General features: G+C 39.4%; 1 protein-coding gene across 13 annotated transcripts in view; it reads right to left on the reverse strand.

The window, feature by feature from the left end:
- The window catches only part of ITPR2 (inositol 1,4,5-trisphosphate receptor type 2), a 259,828-nt gene that overhangs the window by 129,088 nt on the left and 114,133 nt on the right, over positions 1 to 16,607 (reverse strand). For 9 of the 13 annotated variants that reach the window (XM_086885021.1, XM_086885019.1, XM_086885012.1 and 6 more), the window contains 7 exons: positions 14,540 to 14,713; positions 9,815 to 9,904; positions 9,509 to 9,634; positions 8,319 to 8,441; positions 6,637 to 6,837; positions 2,974 to 3,225; positions 1,412 to 1,537 (listed from right to left, as the gene is read on the reverse strand). In XM_086885021.1, the coding sequence (XP_086741147.1) occupies positions 1,412 to 1,537; positions 2,974 to 3,225; positions 6,637 to 6,837; positions 8,319 to 8,441; positions 9,509 to 9,634; positions 9,815 to 9,904; positions 14,540 to 14,713 (1,092 nt within the window). The remainder of the gene's footprint in view (positions 1 to 1,411; positions 1,538 to 2,973; positions 3,226 to 6,636; positions 6,838 to 8,318; positions 8,442 to 9,508; positions 9,635 to 9,814; positions 9,905 to 14,539; positions 14,714 to 16,607) is intronic. The other 4 variants (XM_086885017.1, XM_086885015.1, XM_086885023.1 and 1 more) reach the window with 1 other exon arrangement.

Here is a 16,607-nt window from a genome sequence, read left to right on the forward strand (position 1 = left end):
TCCAGGAGAGCTTTCACTGTGGAACACAACCACAGGGACAAAACAGCAAGAAAACAGAGTTTGTACAGGACTAATTATTGCTGAAAATGGCTACCACCAAAAAAAGAGAGCACAAACATCCCTGCCTTAACCTGCTCCCAGGGAAAAATAAAAAGGTTAAAAAAAACAAAACAAAACAAAAAAACACAGAAAAAAAAAGCCACAGAGGAAAAAATCCAGCCATGTTTAAGGTTTCTGTTTCACAGAGAAATGAACAGGTCCCAGTGCCTATTGTACAGCACAAGTCTTTTTATTCCTTCTTATTTTAGACAAAATTCATGATATTTTCTCCCAGTAGGTTTTACAGCAATTATTTTGTGGCACACTATTACTTTGGGATCAATGTCTGCTGCAGGACCAAACTGAGATTCTTTGCCTTTTTTTCTTCATTTCCGTGAAATGAAGAATGCAAAAAGTGAGAACTTAAGTACTATAAAATGTAATGGACTATGGACTGGAAAAACCCAAAACCCCATGGTTCTACTTCTTGAGCAGAAAGAGTAACACCATTGTTTGTCATTAATATTGTAATTATTTATAATTACAAGAAGCATTAACGTCCTAGAAAAAGATGTGTAGTGCAGGCTATAATCATTACATCACACTAGCTTCCCCTCATGGCTCTACTATTGTATTTAATCACTGTGGAAGTCATAAGATTGCTCTTGTTTTCTGCCTTCAAAATCCCTGGGAAAGGAAGCTTAATTCATCTTGTAACTTAAAATTTAATTCAACAAGTACTGACACCATGAGGCTCACTGAGGATTTAGGAATGGCAGTACTGGTACTACCTATGGTACTGACTGAGCCCTGTCACCTTGCAGCTGTAATTTATATTTGAATTAGTATTCTGAGGGACCACAGCTCTACACCTGCCTTTCACATCAGCAGTGAGAATGCAGTGACAGGAGAATACAAGACAAAAATAGAGACTAAAGAAGGAACACGAGCCAGAGAAGATCTTGATCTGATTCTCACTATAACAAAAGAATAAAGGAAGAGATTACAGATGTGGGGGTTTTTGTTACCACCATAATGACATTTAACACACATTCCCAAAAGATGTACATAGGCTTTCAACCATGTACACACACCTAATTTATTTCTCTGTAAGAAAAGAGAACGGCAGTGGTTCCAAGATGCCCTTTTAGAAAGAGAAGGCTGCTAGTAATTAGCAGGTAAAAAGATGATAAAGATCATAGAAATGACTGTTTGTTAAATAAACAAACCAACCAACCACACTTATCCTATTGTCAACTTTGAATAAGAATAGATAACAAAATAAAAGAAGTTCATAAAAAAACATTACTGCCAGTTCAGTTGTCACCCATGACCGACCAGTCTGTAATATTTAACACCTGGTAAAGCTTACCCTTGCCATATCAACAAGGAAGTTCTCAAAAAGTTTCCAGATATGGTTACTGGCGTAGATTTCTTTCATTTCCACTTCAGTGTCCACATAACAGTGGTTAACAAAATTAACATAGGCAATTTTCACCTGCAGGAACAGAGAGAACACAACCACTATGAAATGGAACAGTAAAAACAATTAACATAATGTTTTCTATCCGCAAAAATACTGAACAATAAAGATGAACCTTCCAGTACTAACAAACAGTCATAACCATAATAATGCATATGTTTGGTTCTGAAGATTTAGGGAGAAGCAGGGCAACACATGCCTTAATGTGCTTACTGAAAGACCACAGGAGGAAAAATGAAAAGGTTTTGCAAACATCCTTACTCTAATGACAAAACCTCCACAAAACAAACCAGTAACGATTCTGGTATTTAACTGATATTAAGACCAGCGAGGCCTGGCTCCAAAGCCAGAAGCTGTCAAGATGCAGGATACCCCTGCATTTACCAGTTGACTGCGGTAGGTTGAAACCTTGTGACAGGCTTGCCAGATATAAAATAAAAAGTCTTTTGCAGAGCTGGGACTGAAGTCCCTGTATTTCCACAATCCTAATGCAGCACTTGTATTTGGGATCTAAATGGCAGAGAAAGGTTGTGGCACACTGGGACTGCAGCAGTGGCAGCACAAGGCATAGGAGGAGGTCTGCAGTTGCACTCCTCTCTGGCATGACAAGTCTGCATGTGCACAGCATAAAAATGGTTATCCAGTGCCCAATATGTATAGATTACATATAAACACATGTAATATACTGAAAATTTCTTGTCACAGTCAAGGAAGATGAGTTAGTTGTGTATGTTTAATGCAGTGAAGAGAAAACTAAGATCAGACCTTTAGGTTTCTTCTGTTTGGGATTTTTTTTCTAATTACCATCTGTTGAAATTAATGTTAAGGGGAACTTTTGGGCAAAGCAAACATATTTCCTTTTAGTAATAGGATCATTTGATCACAAGGGCAATTTTCATGGCACAGAGAGAGTTTTAACTCTTGCAGGCCCCAGTTCTGTTGTTTTGAGACCCATTTTTCCACCAGGTAATATCACAGTCCTAATTTAGCATGACACGTGCAGAATTGTGCCTTCATATGCAGTGAATAAAAACATTTTCAGGACTGCAATTGAATTTAATAAAATGAGACTTAACCCAAATTTCCACTGACTTCAGCATGGACAGAATTTTATCCATCATTTCCAAGAAATTCAGGCAGTAGCAAAACATTGGCTTAACCCAACACTCAGCTGGGTCTTCACACCTTCAGACAGAACTTATGAAAGCATTAAACTCTGACAGTGGCTGGACAAACCCAAAACAAAACAAGGTGTCTGAAAAGCTGACAAAGCATTAAGGACAAGGAATTTTCTGTGATATAAATACTGTCTATCCTTTCTCACTCATTCACCTTAAGAAGCACCACTCAATTCCATCCCATTTCCTGTGCAAATATTCATCTTGTCACTACCTTATAAACAACAAAATATTGGCTGTGTTTCTAAAAATGCTAAGTCTGCTTCCTCCTACCTCAGGTATGCAGTCATCATGGGTCACTACCCTCACGATATCATCCAGGGGCAGCAGTGAATTGCACTTGATCTCTGTGTACACGTTCTTGCCCTCTGTGCAGGCAGCCAGCAGTTCCACCAGAGTGATGTGATACGCCAAGGGCCCGCTCTCATCAGCTCGGTCGCGCTCTGAGCACATCATCTGCAGTAGCACTGGGAAGGATGCTCTGTCGTTGTAGAATATCAACACGTCTTCACCACCATTTATCAGCTGAGAAAGAGATCACGAGGTTCTGAGTGCCCTGAGCTGAAATCTTTTTAAACTCAATGATTTTGAAGGTCTTTTCCAATCTAAATGGTTCTATGATTTTCTTAATATCATATTTTATCTCTAAGTATGCAAAGATTCTCTGGCTAAAACCGAAACAACTAAACAAAATCTAGTCTGATGCAGTTTGCCAAATGAACATGTCAAAACAATATCCAAGGCAAACTTCTGCTCTTATCAACATAAGTGCAAAACTGGAATAACTCACACTGATGCAAGGTGAATTTGAGGTTTCATTTCTGTGTAGCTCTGTCTTTACCTAAGACAGCATGCCATCCTTATTATTCCTAGCATCTCAAAGTTTGTGTGAAGTTCATTAATTATCCCCACCTCCTGCTGGGAGGCCAGCATGCATTACTATCCCTGTTTCATAGATAGGCACTTGAGGTTAGGCAAGTGAGATTAAATCTTCCATGCTGCCTCACACAAAAAGCCTGTGGCTCACCCAGAACTGGACCCAGCTTTTCCTCGCCCATGCCAAGTATTGGAAACAAAAGGAGATTCTTCCTACCCTCTGCAAACTTGGCAGGTGGGTCATGACTTTGTCAGTGTCATGTCAGCTCTTTCATTTAACAGAAAACTGGTATATGTGATGAATGTTTGATTCCACTACAAGTGCTCTGCTCATCTCAAGAGGATCCAGAGCGGTGCTGGATGGCGGCAGCCCCATCTCAGCACATCTCACTGAAGAGCTTTGCTCTAACCCTGTTTGGAATCCTCTCTCCATCACTGTCCTTTGGAGCACAATACACTCACAATGTGAGTGAAATAAGCTCCCACAAACCCCTTCTAGTACAGAACACACCCTGGCAGCTCAAAAGTCACACTTATTTTGTGAATTAGGCACTTGACCTATTCCAGTCCATATGTGACATGAAATCCCAGCTTATTCAATTTAAGGGTAGTCATAAAGGTTGCTGAAGCTGCTGAGAAATGGGGAAGCAGCAAGAACAGGAATTAAAATTAGTCTCCCAGAATGAAAAGTCAAGAAAACATTTCATTACACTTTCCAGGGTTTCAACACTTCAGATTTTGAATTCACAGCTTTTCTGTTTGTGCTTTCCCTTTTTCTTGCTTAATTTTACTTTGACATTTGGCTGGAGTGAATTGTGAATTCAGTCTTTCCTGCAATTCCTATTTCTCGTTTATCTTTGGGTTTCTACAGTATTTCTATACCCAGGACTTTTCAGACATTTTCTGGACAACCCACAGTACAGAAAAAAATAAAATTTAAAGGGATGAGAGCTTACAACAAAACAACCCAGCAGCACTTTCTGCCACTGAAGTATATTTTCAGCAAGTTTAGAATTCTATGGTAATATAATAAAGGCTGTCCAGCTGTTGATACTCTGCAAAATACTACTCCAGAATACTACAGGTAATAGAAAACTCTGCTGCCACATTGAAAGTAAATTCTGCTTTCCCTTCTGTAAAAATGTTTGCACTGACAGGCAGGGTTCTCCCAGGAACCTCAAAGCCTACTTGCAATGAGAAAAAGCACCCTAAGGAACCTCTCAGGTTGGTAAACATAATTTCAGACATGGAGACCAAGGAGATGAGAATAAGGGAATCAACCAAATTTGGGATGTCCAATGGATTTTATGAGAGTGTTCTCTTGCCGTGGTGCTTCTTCATCTGCATGCACTTTCTAGAATATATAAATATGAGGATTATCCCTCCCTCCCAGTAAACAGGAACAAACTACAATATACTTCCTGTGGGGGAAAGAAAATGCAGCAGGAGCTGAGGCAAGCTGTACAGTCATATTCTATCTTGTCTTGTGGTAAATTGTTTATGTGCCCCATCTGGAGGCACAGGAAAAGCTACAGCACTTGTTTAAAAGTCACAAAGTACATCTCAGTTGTCTAGAGAGAAACCGTCCAAACTCTATGGCAAGCTCCAACCACTTGTTTCCTTTAGAGTGGATTGCCATTCAAGTACCATTCAAGTTTTGCAATTAGCATCCTTTTCTAAGAAATCTTAATTACTTACCTGTCAATTCCTACTTTTTGAAAAACAGATCATTATCTTACCCTATTTCATCAAAACAGGGTTGCTCCCTTCCCCCAGGAAATTCCTGCAGGACTTATGATGTGAATGCCATACCCAAGTTCATTTCTACTTTCATCATGGAGTCAGCTTGAAAATGTAATATGACAGTTTATCTTTGTGCTCCAATAGGTCAATAGCAAAATATATTGAAACTGAGAAAAATCTGAAAATTTTGTTTGATGATTAAAAAAATCCTCTAGAAGAGCCTTTGGTGGAAGCAGAAAAATCTAAAACCACAAAGGCACAAGAAATGTTTGAATTATGTAAATCAAAGACTTGTAATTGAAATTGCATGTTAAAATACTTCAGTCAAATTGAAAAGGTTGAGGTGAATTTCATTAAAGGTTATCCATGTAGGCAGGAGCTTTATTTTCTTAATTAGAAGTTTTTCCTCTTGTTGCTGTGAAATAAAATTTCACCATGGAATTTTGTTTTGTTCAAACCACAGAAAAATAAAGCTCATCTCTGATTTCTTTGTGAAGACATCTCTTAAAAACACCAAACCAAGCCAAAAAAAAAAAAACCAACAAAAAAAGCACTTTGTAAAGCAAGTAAAAATGTTCCTTGGACTCTAATCCTACCATGACTTTTCACCATATTCAACTTTACCCACTTACTAATCTCAAGGAACTGTTAACATAATTACAGTTAAATGCACAAGTGTCTGCAAGGATGAAGACTTCATTTATCATGCTCACAATATATCAAATCCTAAATGCAGAGAAAGTCAATTAAGTTTTTTCTTAGGAAATTTATTGGCATAAAGATTTTTTCACAAACCACTCGGCTGAATTTACTGGGTCAGACTCTGAATCCATCTAGTTAAAGCCAGAGCAGTTCTACTGACCCTCATGGAAATGTTCTGAAATAAAAAATAAAAAAAGAAACAAAAAAAAGGCAGAAATTACATGCCAATAAAAGGTCTTCAACACTATTTAGACAAATCCATAGAGGTAAGAACCTCCTGAATGGCAAACCCATGCCACAAGAGTGGATAAAGGCATTCCTAAATTACATTACAGGAAAATGAAGATTTATGTAACTCTGAGATTTCCATGCTAAATCATCTACAAATAGACATCTCTGTATCACCATGCTAACACTCATGTTTTCTTTCTAGTAGTTATACAGATGGCCTTACAAAATTAGATCAAACTCCCCAAAACGTCTGCTAAAATATTCATTATTTGTGACGCCGCTTAAAATTCTAAAGTGAGGATGTCATTATATCTCATTGGTATCAAGAGCAGGAAAAACAGCCTCAAAATACTCAAGTGATTAACATGTGAAACCTTTGCTTACCTCTGTCATTACCATGTCCTGGCACTTTTTCACGTATTTGCCATCTGCTTTCACGATGGTCTGCAAGAATCGCAGGTACTCCACGTGCCGGCCATGGGTCTCGATGCAGTGCACAAAGTGCTGCACCACCCTCTCGCTGATCTCGTTGCACAGGAGGTAATTATTCATGAAGATGTGCCTCATGGTCTCAGCTTCCAGGAGCTGAACAGATCAAAAACAGCCTCATGAGCACAGCAGATTTGCTTTGAGATTAAGAGAGGCACGGGATTCTCGACTAGAGGAAGGCTCAGTGGTAAAGGGAAACTGAAGAAATCCTTTCAGTGATCTCAGGGTCCAGGTTCCAGTTTTGAGGGGATTTCTCCATACTTCCTTATGAGTACAAACAGTCCTAAAGTGGATATAAACCACACCTGTGTCCATGTGGAAGGTGAGCACACATATACACTACACTGCTGGAGGCTTTGCAGGGGCTTTGGAATCCGAGACACCTGAGACCACACTGGCCCCACTCACCATCAAACTTTGCAATGAGGCCACCTAACGAGATGATGTGCTTCTCTGGCTCTCTCTGGGGCTCACAGAGGAGGCATTTCCACCAGGCACATCCCTGCATATGCAGCCTGATGGTCTGCCTCAAAGGGTATGTCTCTTTCCACATTAACTCCAGAGGGAAACTAGGGCTGTGTGTCCATGAGTAGCATGGAACAAGAGGAACAGATCTGGAGCAAGAAGGGATTCTGCTGAGGACACAGCACCCAGGCTTTGTGCATTCATGGGGCTTTTGCTCTAGGTTGGTCCCTTGGACTAAAGGCTCCTGAGGGTCAGATATGCTCCTACACGTGTCTGTTTAGTGTCATCTGATAGGAATCCACATCAAGTTTGCTCCACAATGTGCACAAAAGCACAGTAACTGGGGTGGATGATCAGGAAATCAGCTTCAAACAACAGAAATACAAGTGCAAGCTGGCTCCATGCTTGGCACCCGAATTAAGTGTCAGTATTGGATGTGATGGAATTCGGGCTCTGGTCCCACTGTGGTCAGCTCAGAGCTGTTCACTAATGTCACAAAAGAGCATAAATAAAATAATGGTACAAGTGGTTCCTAATGAGCACAGGCCAGGTCTGCAATCCTCATACTCACAACTCCTTCTAATGAAAGCATGTTTTGCTCACTGAGCAAAACTGAGTGTTCTATTTGAATATGTCTATAAACACACAAATATATACAAAGGGATTGTGACAAAGTATTGTAAAGACAATGATTCAATAGAAGGTCAGACTTTAGTGGTTAGTTGACTCAAATGGGAGCATCATCAACAAAAATGTATGGGTCTGAGTCTGTTGTCACACAAGGTTTACGACAGCCGTCACAGTATTTCCTACCTTGACTTTACAGTCCATCAGTGAATGAGTCAGGATGAAAAGAATCAGAGTCAAGTTCAATATAATGATGTGACACACATTCATAGATCCTTCCAGTAAACCCCAAAGGTTTCTTGTTTTTTGTTTTTCACTTTTAAAATGGCAACATTAAAGCCAATGACATAAAAAGCAACACTAAGGGAAATGAAAGAGGGGAGGGGAAGCATAGTTTAGTGAAATTATTTATTTAGCACTGGGATGTTTCAGCAACCCCAAATTTAATTCCAATTATCATATTCTATTTCAAATTAAATACTCACCCCTGGAGTTAAGAACAAGTTGAGATTTTTGTGGAGGAGAACTTGATTCTGAGGATTTCCTCGACAGAAATTCTGAAGAAAAGTGTGGGCTAGATTCATAACTTCATTCATCTTTTCATCACTCTGCAGGAAGAAAGGACAAACAAAATCAGCTGGTTATACCTAAACACACTTGTTAAAACCACACAACATCAATTCATCCAGGAATAAAACAATTCTCCTGAGCCTTTATAGGGCAGGAATTCTCCCTCTGGCAAAAGTAACTGATGTAGTTTCCTTCAGAGTCTATTAGCAGCTGTACCTATTCTGAATCAACTTGACCATAGGGTCAATCACAGGTACAAGCATAAAATCAAAGTAAGATTTCTTCATGTATGGTTATAATTTCCTAGTTTAAAAAAGTGCTAAGATGCTTGATTTTAAAAAAAATCAAAACAAACCAAAAATGTCTCCCTGCATTTGTTTTAAGCTTTGGCAAAGGTTTGGCTTTTCTATAGCTACATACAGAAACAGATGTATGTGTGCATGTGTTCATACACATACTCCCACACAAATATATCTCTAGATTCATCCCCATTTTATATTCCTCTCATGTAGTATCCTAAGTATGATTTGATGAACCACCTGTATGGACAAGCACTATTTTCCTGATGACTGCTGAACCCAACTGTCCGTAATAAAACACACAGGAAAATATAATCCACAAGAGGTTTTACCTCCTCTTAGTGATTCCTAGAAGATCTAGAAAGATGTTCTCTTTCAAAGCCTATCTAGTTCATTCATTTGTATGCTCCATTCCACCAAATCAGTACCAAACAAATTTATCTTGTGAAAAAATGGCTAGTGGAACTAGGTTAGAGACATCCACCATACAAAGAAGTTATTTCAGATTTGATCTGTGAAAGCTTTTGGTCCCAAGGTTTGCCTACTTTAGGAATGGGTACAGCAATGACAGTACTGTGACATCCAGGTACCCAAAGCAGTAAATATTAAATTTTAAATGAAACTGTGCAAGCAGCTGTATTTAAACTGAGCCCAAACTCACTATTCTTAAGGTAGAAAAAGACATCATCATTTCATGTTTGCACTGCAGCTGACAATTAAAAAATATTTCCATTGATTCTCGGGCCTACCAAGGCCTCTCCCTTCCTTGAGTTCATGTTTTCTACCACTAAAATTAGGAAAATAACCTTTTCATAGGGGATCTGCAGAAGGTCCAAGACTACCAAGTGGGCACCCATATTTTTCAGTAAACGCTGCTGTTGATTCCGACATTTTTTATTCTGAACACAAAGTTTGCTGAGTCGAATCAAAATCTACAAATTAAAAAAAAAACAAAACAAAGAAATAAACCAAACAAATAAATAAGCATGCAAGCAAGAAAAGAAACAAGTCATGTCACACAAAACCAAACAAAGACATTTTCTTTCAAAATAATTACTAAATCTACTAATCAAACAGATATGTCAAGCAAGTTTCTTAGCAGATATACTAACCTCTTTAACAATATTGTAGTTATTGCTTTTAATGCTGTCTATCTGGGGTTTTTTGGTCCCATCCTGTATTGGGCTCAAAATGTTTGATTCCTGTAATAAAGAACACATGACAAGTGGAGATTTATTGCAATTTCCTTAACATGAATTAACTGTATTTAATAGCAGCAAGTGACAGAGTATTACAGCAGCTCATAAGGAATTGATATAACACAGATAATAAAGAAAGACTCGTTTATTCTTTATCCAGTGAGTGACAAGATTTACATTCAAGTCCTTCCCTTGTTTCAAATTTCCAATGTAATTTGAGGCAATTACTCTATGTCTTCATGCTTCTGATCATTCTGAAAGAGTATGTCCCTAAATTGCAGATTAGGCACACCAAGGAATTAAAAAACTGCAAGGAGATGGACCAAAAGTGTATTTCAGTAGTGACCACATGTTCCAAAAAATACAGCTGGAAAGATTACAAAATCTGTGTATGTGAACACTAAAGAGTCTGGAGAAAGAGCTTAAGACAACCTCTGCAGTTAAGCAGGGTGGAGTTGTCAACAGCACAGGAACAAGCAGCATGTGGAAATTAGAGATGTTCCTCCCACAGAGGGGATGCTGCTTCTGCCTGTATCTCTGGATGAGGCAGGAAAAGATTTGAAAACAGATTGGAACCATATGCTAAACTGCAGCATCAAGTCATGACACTGTATGCTTTGGACCCTGGCTCCTGGAAAGCCCCAGCTGGGTATGATAAATAAGAGAAATCAAGTCAGCAAGAAACTGCCAACACCCACGCACCTTTCCATGCATATCTCTCAATCAAAACATGGGAGAACATGTACACAAATACTGCCACTAAGAATATTGGCAGTGTTGGGGGGTTTTCTGCCGTCAGCTGTGGTAAGCCTTTCTTAAGAGGAAACAAAAATAAATTGAAATATTTGACTTCAGATGCTGAAGTCATAAAGCATGAAGAAAAACTAGCAGATCTCGAGACTGACTCACAGTATGACCACAAGGATGTAAACCAGTGTAACAGCATTAATAAAAAAGAAGAAACAGGTGCACTTCTGTGTTTCATTGTGTCCTCAAACTTCCTACTGTTTTAGAAAAGAGAAATACACTAAAGCAAATATATGCATGCCAAGCTGAATGTTTATATGTCCTGAAACCTCTCTCTGAACTTTCTTAGCTGATGGTGAAGGTCAGGAGTTCTATAAATCCCATCTGGTCCTAATTTCCAGTGAGGTAAGAACAGCTGCACCACTTGGCCATGGAAGCTGTTTATAAGAGTGTCAGCACTGCTGTTCAATGCTGATCTGTGTAACAAGAGCTGATTTTATTTGTTTAGGTTTGTTAGTATGCAGGCTGCTGTCTCTCTGTTTGAATCAATACTTTGGGAGATGTTTTAGCCTTTTTGCTGTAATTAACCACCCTCTCCATTCTGGGACTGTGGGTTAACCAAGATTAATTTACCTGTTAGTTTTATCAGCATTCTTACTTCATCAAAGTAGTTTTATAATCTGTGTGAACTGTATGTCTTATCTGGAAGTACTGATCAGTACTGCTGAATCTATCCTTTCTCTTAACAAAATAAACAATTGTTTATTGAACCCACAAGAGTATGCCAGGGATGTAGTTACCAAGAGATAATCACACCACTGGGATACCAAAGACACTCAGTTGCATATCTGGCCTCGTTATGCTCCATGACAGACATTCCCTGTCACACTTTCCCACAGGGAACAGGGAGGCACAGAGAGCTCAGTGTGAAAGGTTCTTACCTGAGTACCCTACCTTTAGGAAATTATGTTATCTGAAAGAGACCTCTTCCTCTATCCATAAAATTCCTGTGATAACACTTTGCATCAGTCTTAGATCCTTTCTTACGAGTCCCCAGATTCCAGCATTCAGTCTGAGCAGCTCCCCACCACCAACCAGTCTCCCTCAACCCAGCAGGACAACAGTGCAAGGCACATGTCAGTGTCCCCAAGGCACAGCTTTGCCCTCCACAGGCTGTATTTCCTTACCAGAGGAATGAGGGACACATACAGAATTCTCAGTTCACAACCTCAACCTATATGTGATGTTTGTTCAAACATCCCCAGAACCAAAGCAAGGTGCCACAGAACAGAAGAGAAAGGAAGTAAAGGATCAGGTCCTGAAAGTTTAGACCACTGAAACCTTGCTGAACTTTCTCAGCAGATGGAAAAGATGAGGAACCTCATAAATGCTACTGCACTCTATTCCTGCTTCACCTTAAAATTCTTTCACTAAGCCTGTTTCTCCTCCTCACGTTCTGGCACAACGCCACAAAACTCGTCTTCCATGGATGAGACAATGAAAATCACACTTTCCGTGGTCTGTGGTATTAGCACAGACCCACAACACCCTTCCTAGGGAGAACCAAGTGAACAGGCTTTATCTGATTTCCCCTTCTCAAGCAGGGCTTGTATGCGAGATCAGTTGTAGCATTTCTTCCTAACCCTACTGGTGTCTCATTTATGTCTGACCTAACTCCAAGTACTCTTTCCAACTCTGATCTCCAGCCCTTATCAAGGCATTTTTCCTGTGGAGAACTCTGGATACTTTTATAAGAACAAGGCCTTTTTTTCTACAAATCCCATTTCTGGAGTCATATGACTAAAAAAAAAAAGAGAAAAGGCCCACAGGTTATGATAGTAAGGTGAAAACAATTACTCAGGAAAAAAAAAAAAATTATATTTTTAAACTCTTATGCACATCTTTCAACAGCTTTCATGTGACAACAGAAATTTGGGATTAACATTAGAATGTTCTGGAATGTCATTTAAGTCCTTGTGCACACTTCAATGTTCTTTGGGAAAAATTAAACACAGGCAAATGGGGCATATTCCCTTAAGACCTAAAGGTTCATCCAGCTCTTCTGAATATCCAGTATCCATTCCAAGGAAGCATGGATCTCATGGGATTTTTATCTGCTTAAAGCTAGACACCTGCTTTATACACTGTAGATTATGCCCAACATCACACCTTCTACATTTGATTTAAGACCTCAAAGAGAGTACTGACTATCTAATGTTACTTTTTTGCCAGGTAAAAACACATCTTCACTGTTAAAGGAAAATTTAGCAAGGGAAAAAAATGATGGACAAGATTCTGAGCTACTGTAACCTGGCACAGCTCTCAGGGAATTACCAGCAGACGATCTAACCAGCAGATTACGTATTACTGCTCTGATACAATAATCTCTCTGATCTGCTAGAGATAATATTGTGTATCTACTGAAGCACTGCTAATCCATACAGACCCACAGGTGCCTCATGGGAAAAAAACCCTCAAAATATCCCATTGAGAGATGCCTCTGTTTCAAACACAATGTTTTTCCCCCTTTTCCTGGAGTTTTCTTGCTATCAAAACAACCCATAGGAATAAATTACACTTCAAAAATGTATTATAGCTAAAAAACTTGTTAATCCTGACGCAATTCTGTTTTCTGTTTCCCCATTACCTTTTCAGTTCATTAAATACATAAAGGAACATTTTCTTTCCTACTAGAGCTGTACTTGAGGAAAGAAATAAGGAAATACCACATATTTAAGCACCAACTCCAGATTCCTCCCCTAATTTTGGCAACACTAAAGATGTGGTATCAGAACATCAGCTAAGACAGATCAGAGAAAGAGTAGGACCTACACTGTTGCAAGAGTTTGGGATTCTTCCTTGAAGTGTTGGATTTTCCCCTGCATGAAGCCACCAAAAATCTGCTTTCTCATCTAAAATACCACATGTGTGTCACAGATATTTGCAACTCTCCTCTCTATTCTCCCTGGCTCCAGGCTTTTCCTAATGTGTAGCCTTCACAATGCTGAATAACCTCTACTTGGCTTTCTACTTCCCTGGGGACTTCCTTACCCATTTTTCTTGGCAACAGGAAAGAGAAGGAAAATGCTGTGTCAGAAATCACAGCTGTTCATCTCTCCCCACCTCCTCTGATGAAAAGGGAAAAGTGGGAATAAATATTGGTGGAAAAGCCTGCTCTGTCTACTCTTTATCTACCTATATGGCACAAACCTCAACCACAGCAACACTTTGTGTTTTAAGAAAAGCTCATGCTGGAGTTAAATTATTAAATGGTGACTTCAGTTTGCACTGAAAAGCAAAATTTAAAACATCCAAACAATTAAATCTAAAAAAAATAAGATCAAAAAGAAGGACTTCATGGTCCTAGATTCAAGTTCTACATCAAACCAGAGTATATCCTGAGAAAGAGGTATGACAAGGGCCAAAGAAACTAAAACATTAGTTCACCTACAAAATCTCAACCTTCTTAGGTCAATCTGGTGTAGTGAAGAGTGGAATTACTTGTGATTTTTGAAAACATGGGTTTGATTGTACTCCTCTTCCTTAGTTGCAGGACACTGTCTACTCCTCTTTTCTTCCAGCAAGCCAACTCAACTGCCAGCACACAATTCCCAGATTATTTCCAGGGTGCTGCTGAACACTGTGGCTTGCACCCAGAAAGGAAGGCAGCTCTGTGACATAAGAATGCAGTTACTGAAAGCATCAGGAGAGAATATTGAACACATTGATAACAGAGGTATTATTTCCTTTTCTGTCAGTTCCTAAAGCTCAACCAGAATACTTCACATTCTCATTTTGCCACTTTGCTTAACCAGACCATGATTTTGCCATTGTCCATGAAACTGCCTATTAACACTGAAACAGTTCTGATGGCAAAGGCTTTAAACCCACCTCCATTGGCTCTTCTCCCCCTTTGGTTTGATTGTCGCCCACCTCTCCACTCTCATAATTGCTGCTCTTCTCAACCCACAATTCTGATTTTTCTACAGTCAGACGTAGCTGGTCAAGATCAGCCTTGATTTGCTTGTAGTTATCCACATCTTGATTGGACACCAGCAACTGAACCTGGAAATGGAGAAAATTGTAAAGCTGTTACAGCAGTAACACCAGCACTTATGGCTGGGTAATTTTCTTGACAGTTCCCATTCTAAGCCTCTCTTTCCAGGTGCCTTGTGCAACCTTCCCTGTGCAATTGAAACATGGCACACACAGGCTTTTAGCCCCCATTATCATTCAGCCTTTAGCAGAGCCAGAGGCTGCAGTTGCCCAAAATGGATAGTTAGAACATTCACAACATCCTCTCACCGTCTTGGATACACTGCAAAACATTTTCAGCACAGGCAGATTTACAGGCTCTTGACTTCTGTGCAGAGTGAGCTCTGATGCACTGATCATGATCCTCATGACATTAAACAATACAGTTACACACTATTAAAGCAATAGTTAGAAATAGCTACTGTTTCAGCACTGCATTTCAGAAGAAAAAGGAAAAAAAAGGATGGTATGACAAGGGATCAGGGCATCCAAAGAAAAGTCAGAATGGCCAGAAATTTTAATGATCTCCTACACCACCATAGTCAAATATTGGAAAATAAGGCCAGCTTAGAAAAACTTCACTGAATATAACTGACAAACTGACTTTCAGGTTCATGGAATTCTCACCACCTGAATGGTTGCCACTTATCAAGATTAATCTCATATTTTCTTTTTTCTGTACTGCTCAAATTATCTGGGTTTTTTCACTGTTATATGTAGTTCTTGATTTAGCATGACCTACATATATTCTTTCTTTGTAACACTCTCTGTTCTCCCAAGATTATTAATGAAGATAATATGCCAAAAAACTATCAGCAATCTTTACAGTAAATTAATAAACACTATTAAGAAATCATACTCATGTAAAAGATAAAGGTCACTAACAACACTGATAGGGATTTTTTTTTTTTTAAAACCACATTACATCCAGGCAAATATTCACTATTTTGTAATATAAAGTCTTCATCATAATCATCTCTCTTGCCTTGCAAGAACCTTGTTATTTTACAGAATTTATGAATGCTGCTCAACTGCAGGCATTCTGATTTCACATGTTCTACCATCTTTTTTGTTTATTTTTCCATTAGCCTTTTCCATCCTTCACAAAAACACGTTAAGCAATTCAGTCCTTGCTTACCTGGGAATAACAGCTATTTATGCAACTAACCAGCACAGCCTAACTTTAAATACCTGGTGGGAGGCCATTATGCTGCACAACAAAAACATTAAACAAAAGCTTTTCAGGTCTTTATCATTCATCTGTTTGCACCGGAGAGAAACCTCCCCACCTTACATAACGATGAGACAACATGCTACCAAGCTCCTGAAATAAGCATCAGATGTTCTTATCAACATATGTTATAGAGGGTTACGTAACAGAGGCATCTCTGTCTTGCAGCCCCATGACATCAGATCTCCCCATCCTAATCCACAGACACATGGAGCCTGCACATGCACCGCTACCAGAGGGGGAGAATAAAAGCTGAAAACAGGCTTGGCTCTATCCCTGTCTTCCTGCTATTTGGGCATAGCTGTATCCAGCAGGGGAGCCCCCTGCAAAGACACCTGAATTAGAATTAGAAGCACCAGGTGAATAACAAAATAACAATACCTGGCCTAAGTGGCCCTGATGACAGGGAAGTGTCACTGATGACACGGGGACACTGCTTGCCAAACATGAGGCACTGGCTCTGTCCCTGAGGGATCCCTGTGAGAGGCTCACCACAGACCTATGTTTTTCCTAATGGTTGCAGTGCCAGCAAGAGCAATTTCAGGGGGCACAGAACTATAATATACACCAGCACATAAGGCCATAGAAGTCTGCTGATACTTGACCTCTGGGGAAATAACACTGTCACGCAACAAACAGCAATTTAAGTAGAAGAGCAGCCTTGGGAAAGGCTCCCTGGGTTCAGTTTCCTGG

The sequence above is a fragment of the Cyanistes caeruleus genome, chromosome 4 (genome assembly GCF_971803275.1).
Source record: "Cyanistes caeruleus chromosome 4, bCyaCae1.hap1.1, whole genome shotgun sequence".
NCBI classification, from domain to species: Eukaryota; Metazoa; Chordata; class Aves; order Passeriformes; family Paridae; genus Cyanistes; species Cyanistes caeruleus.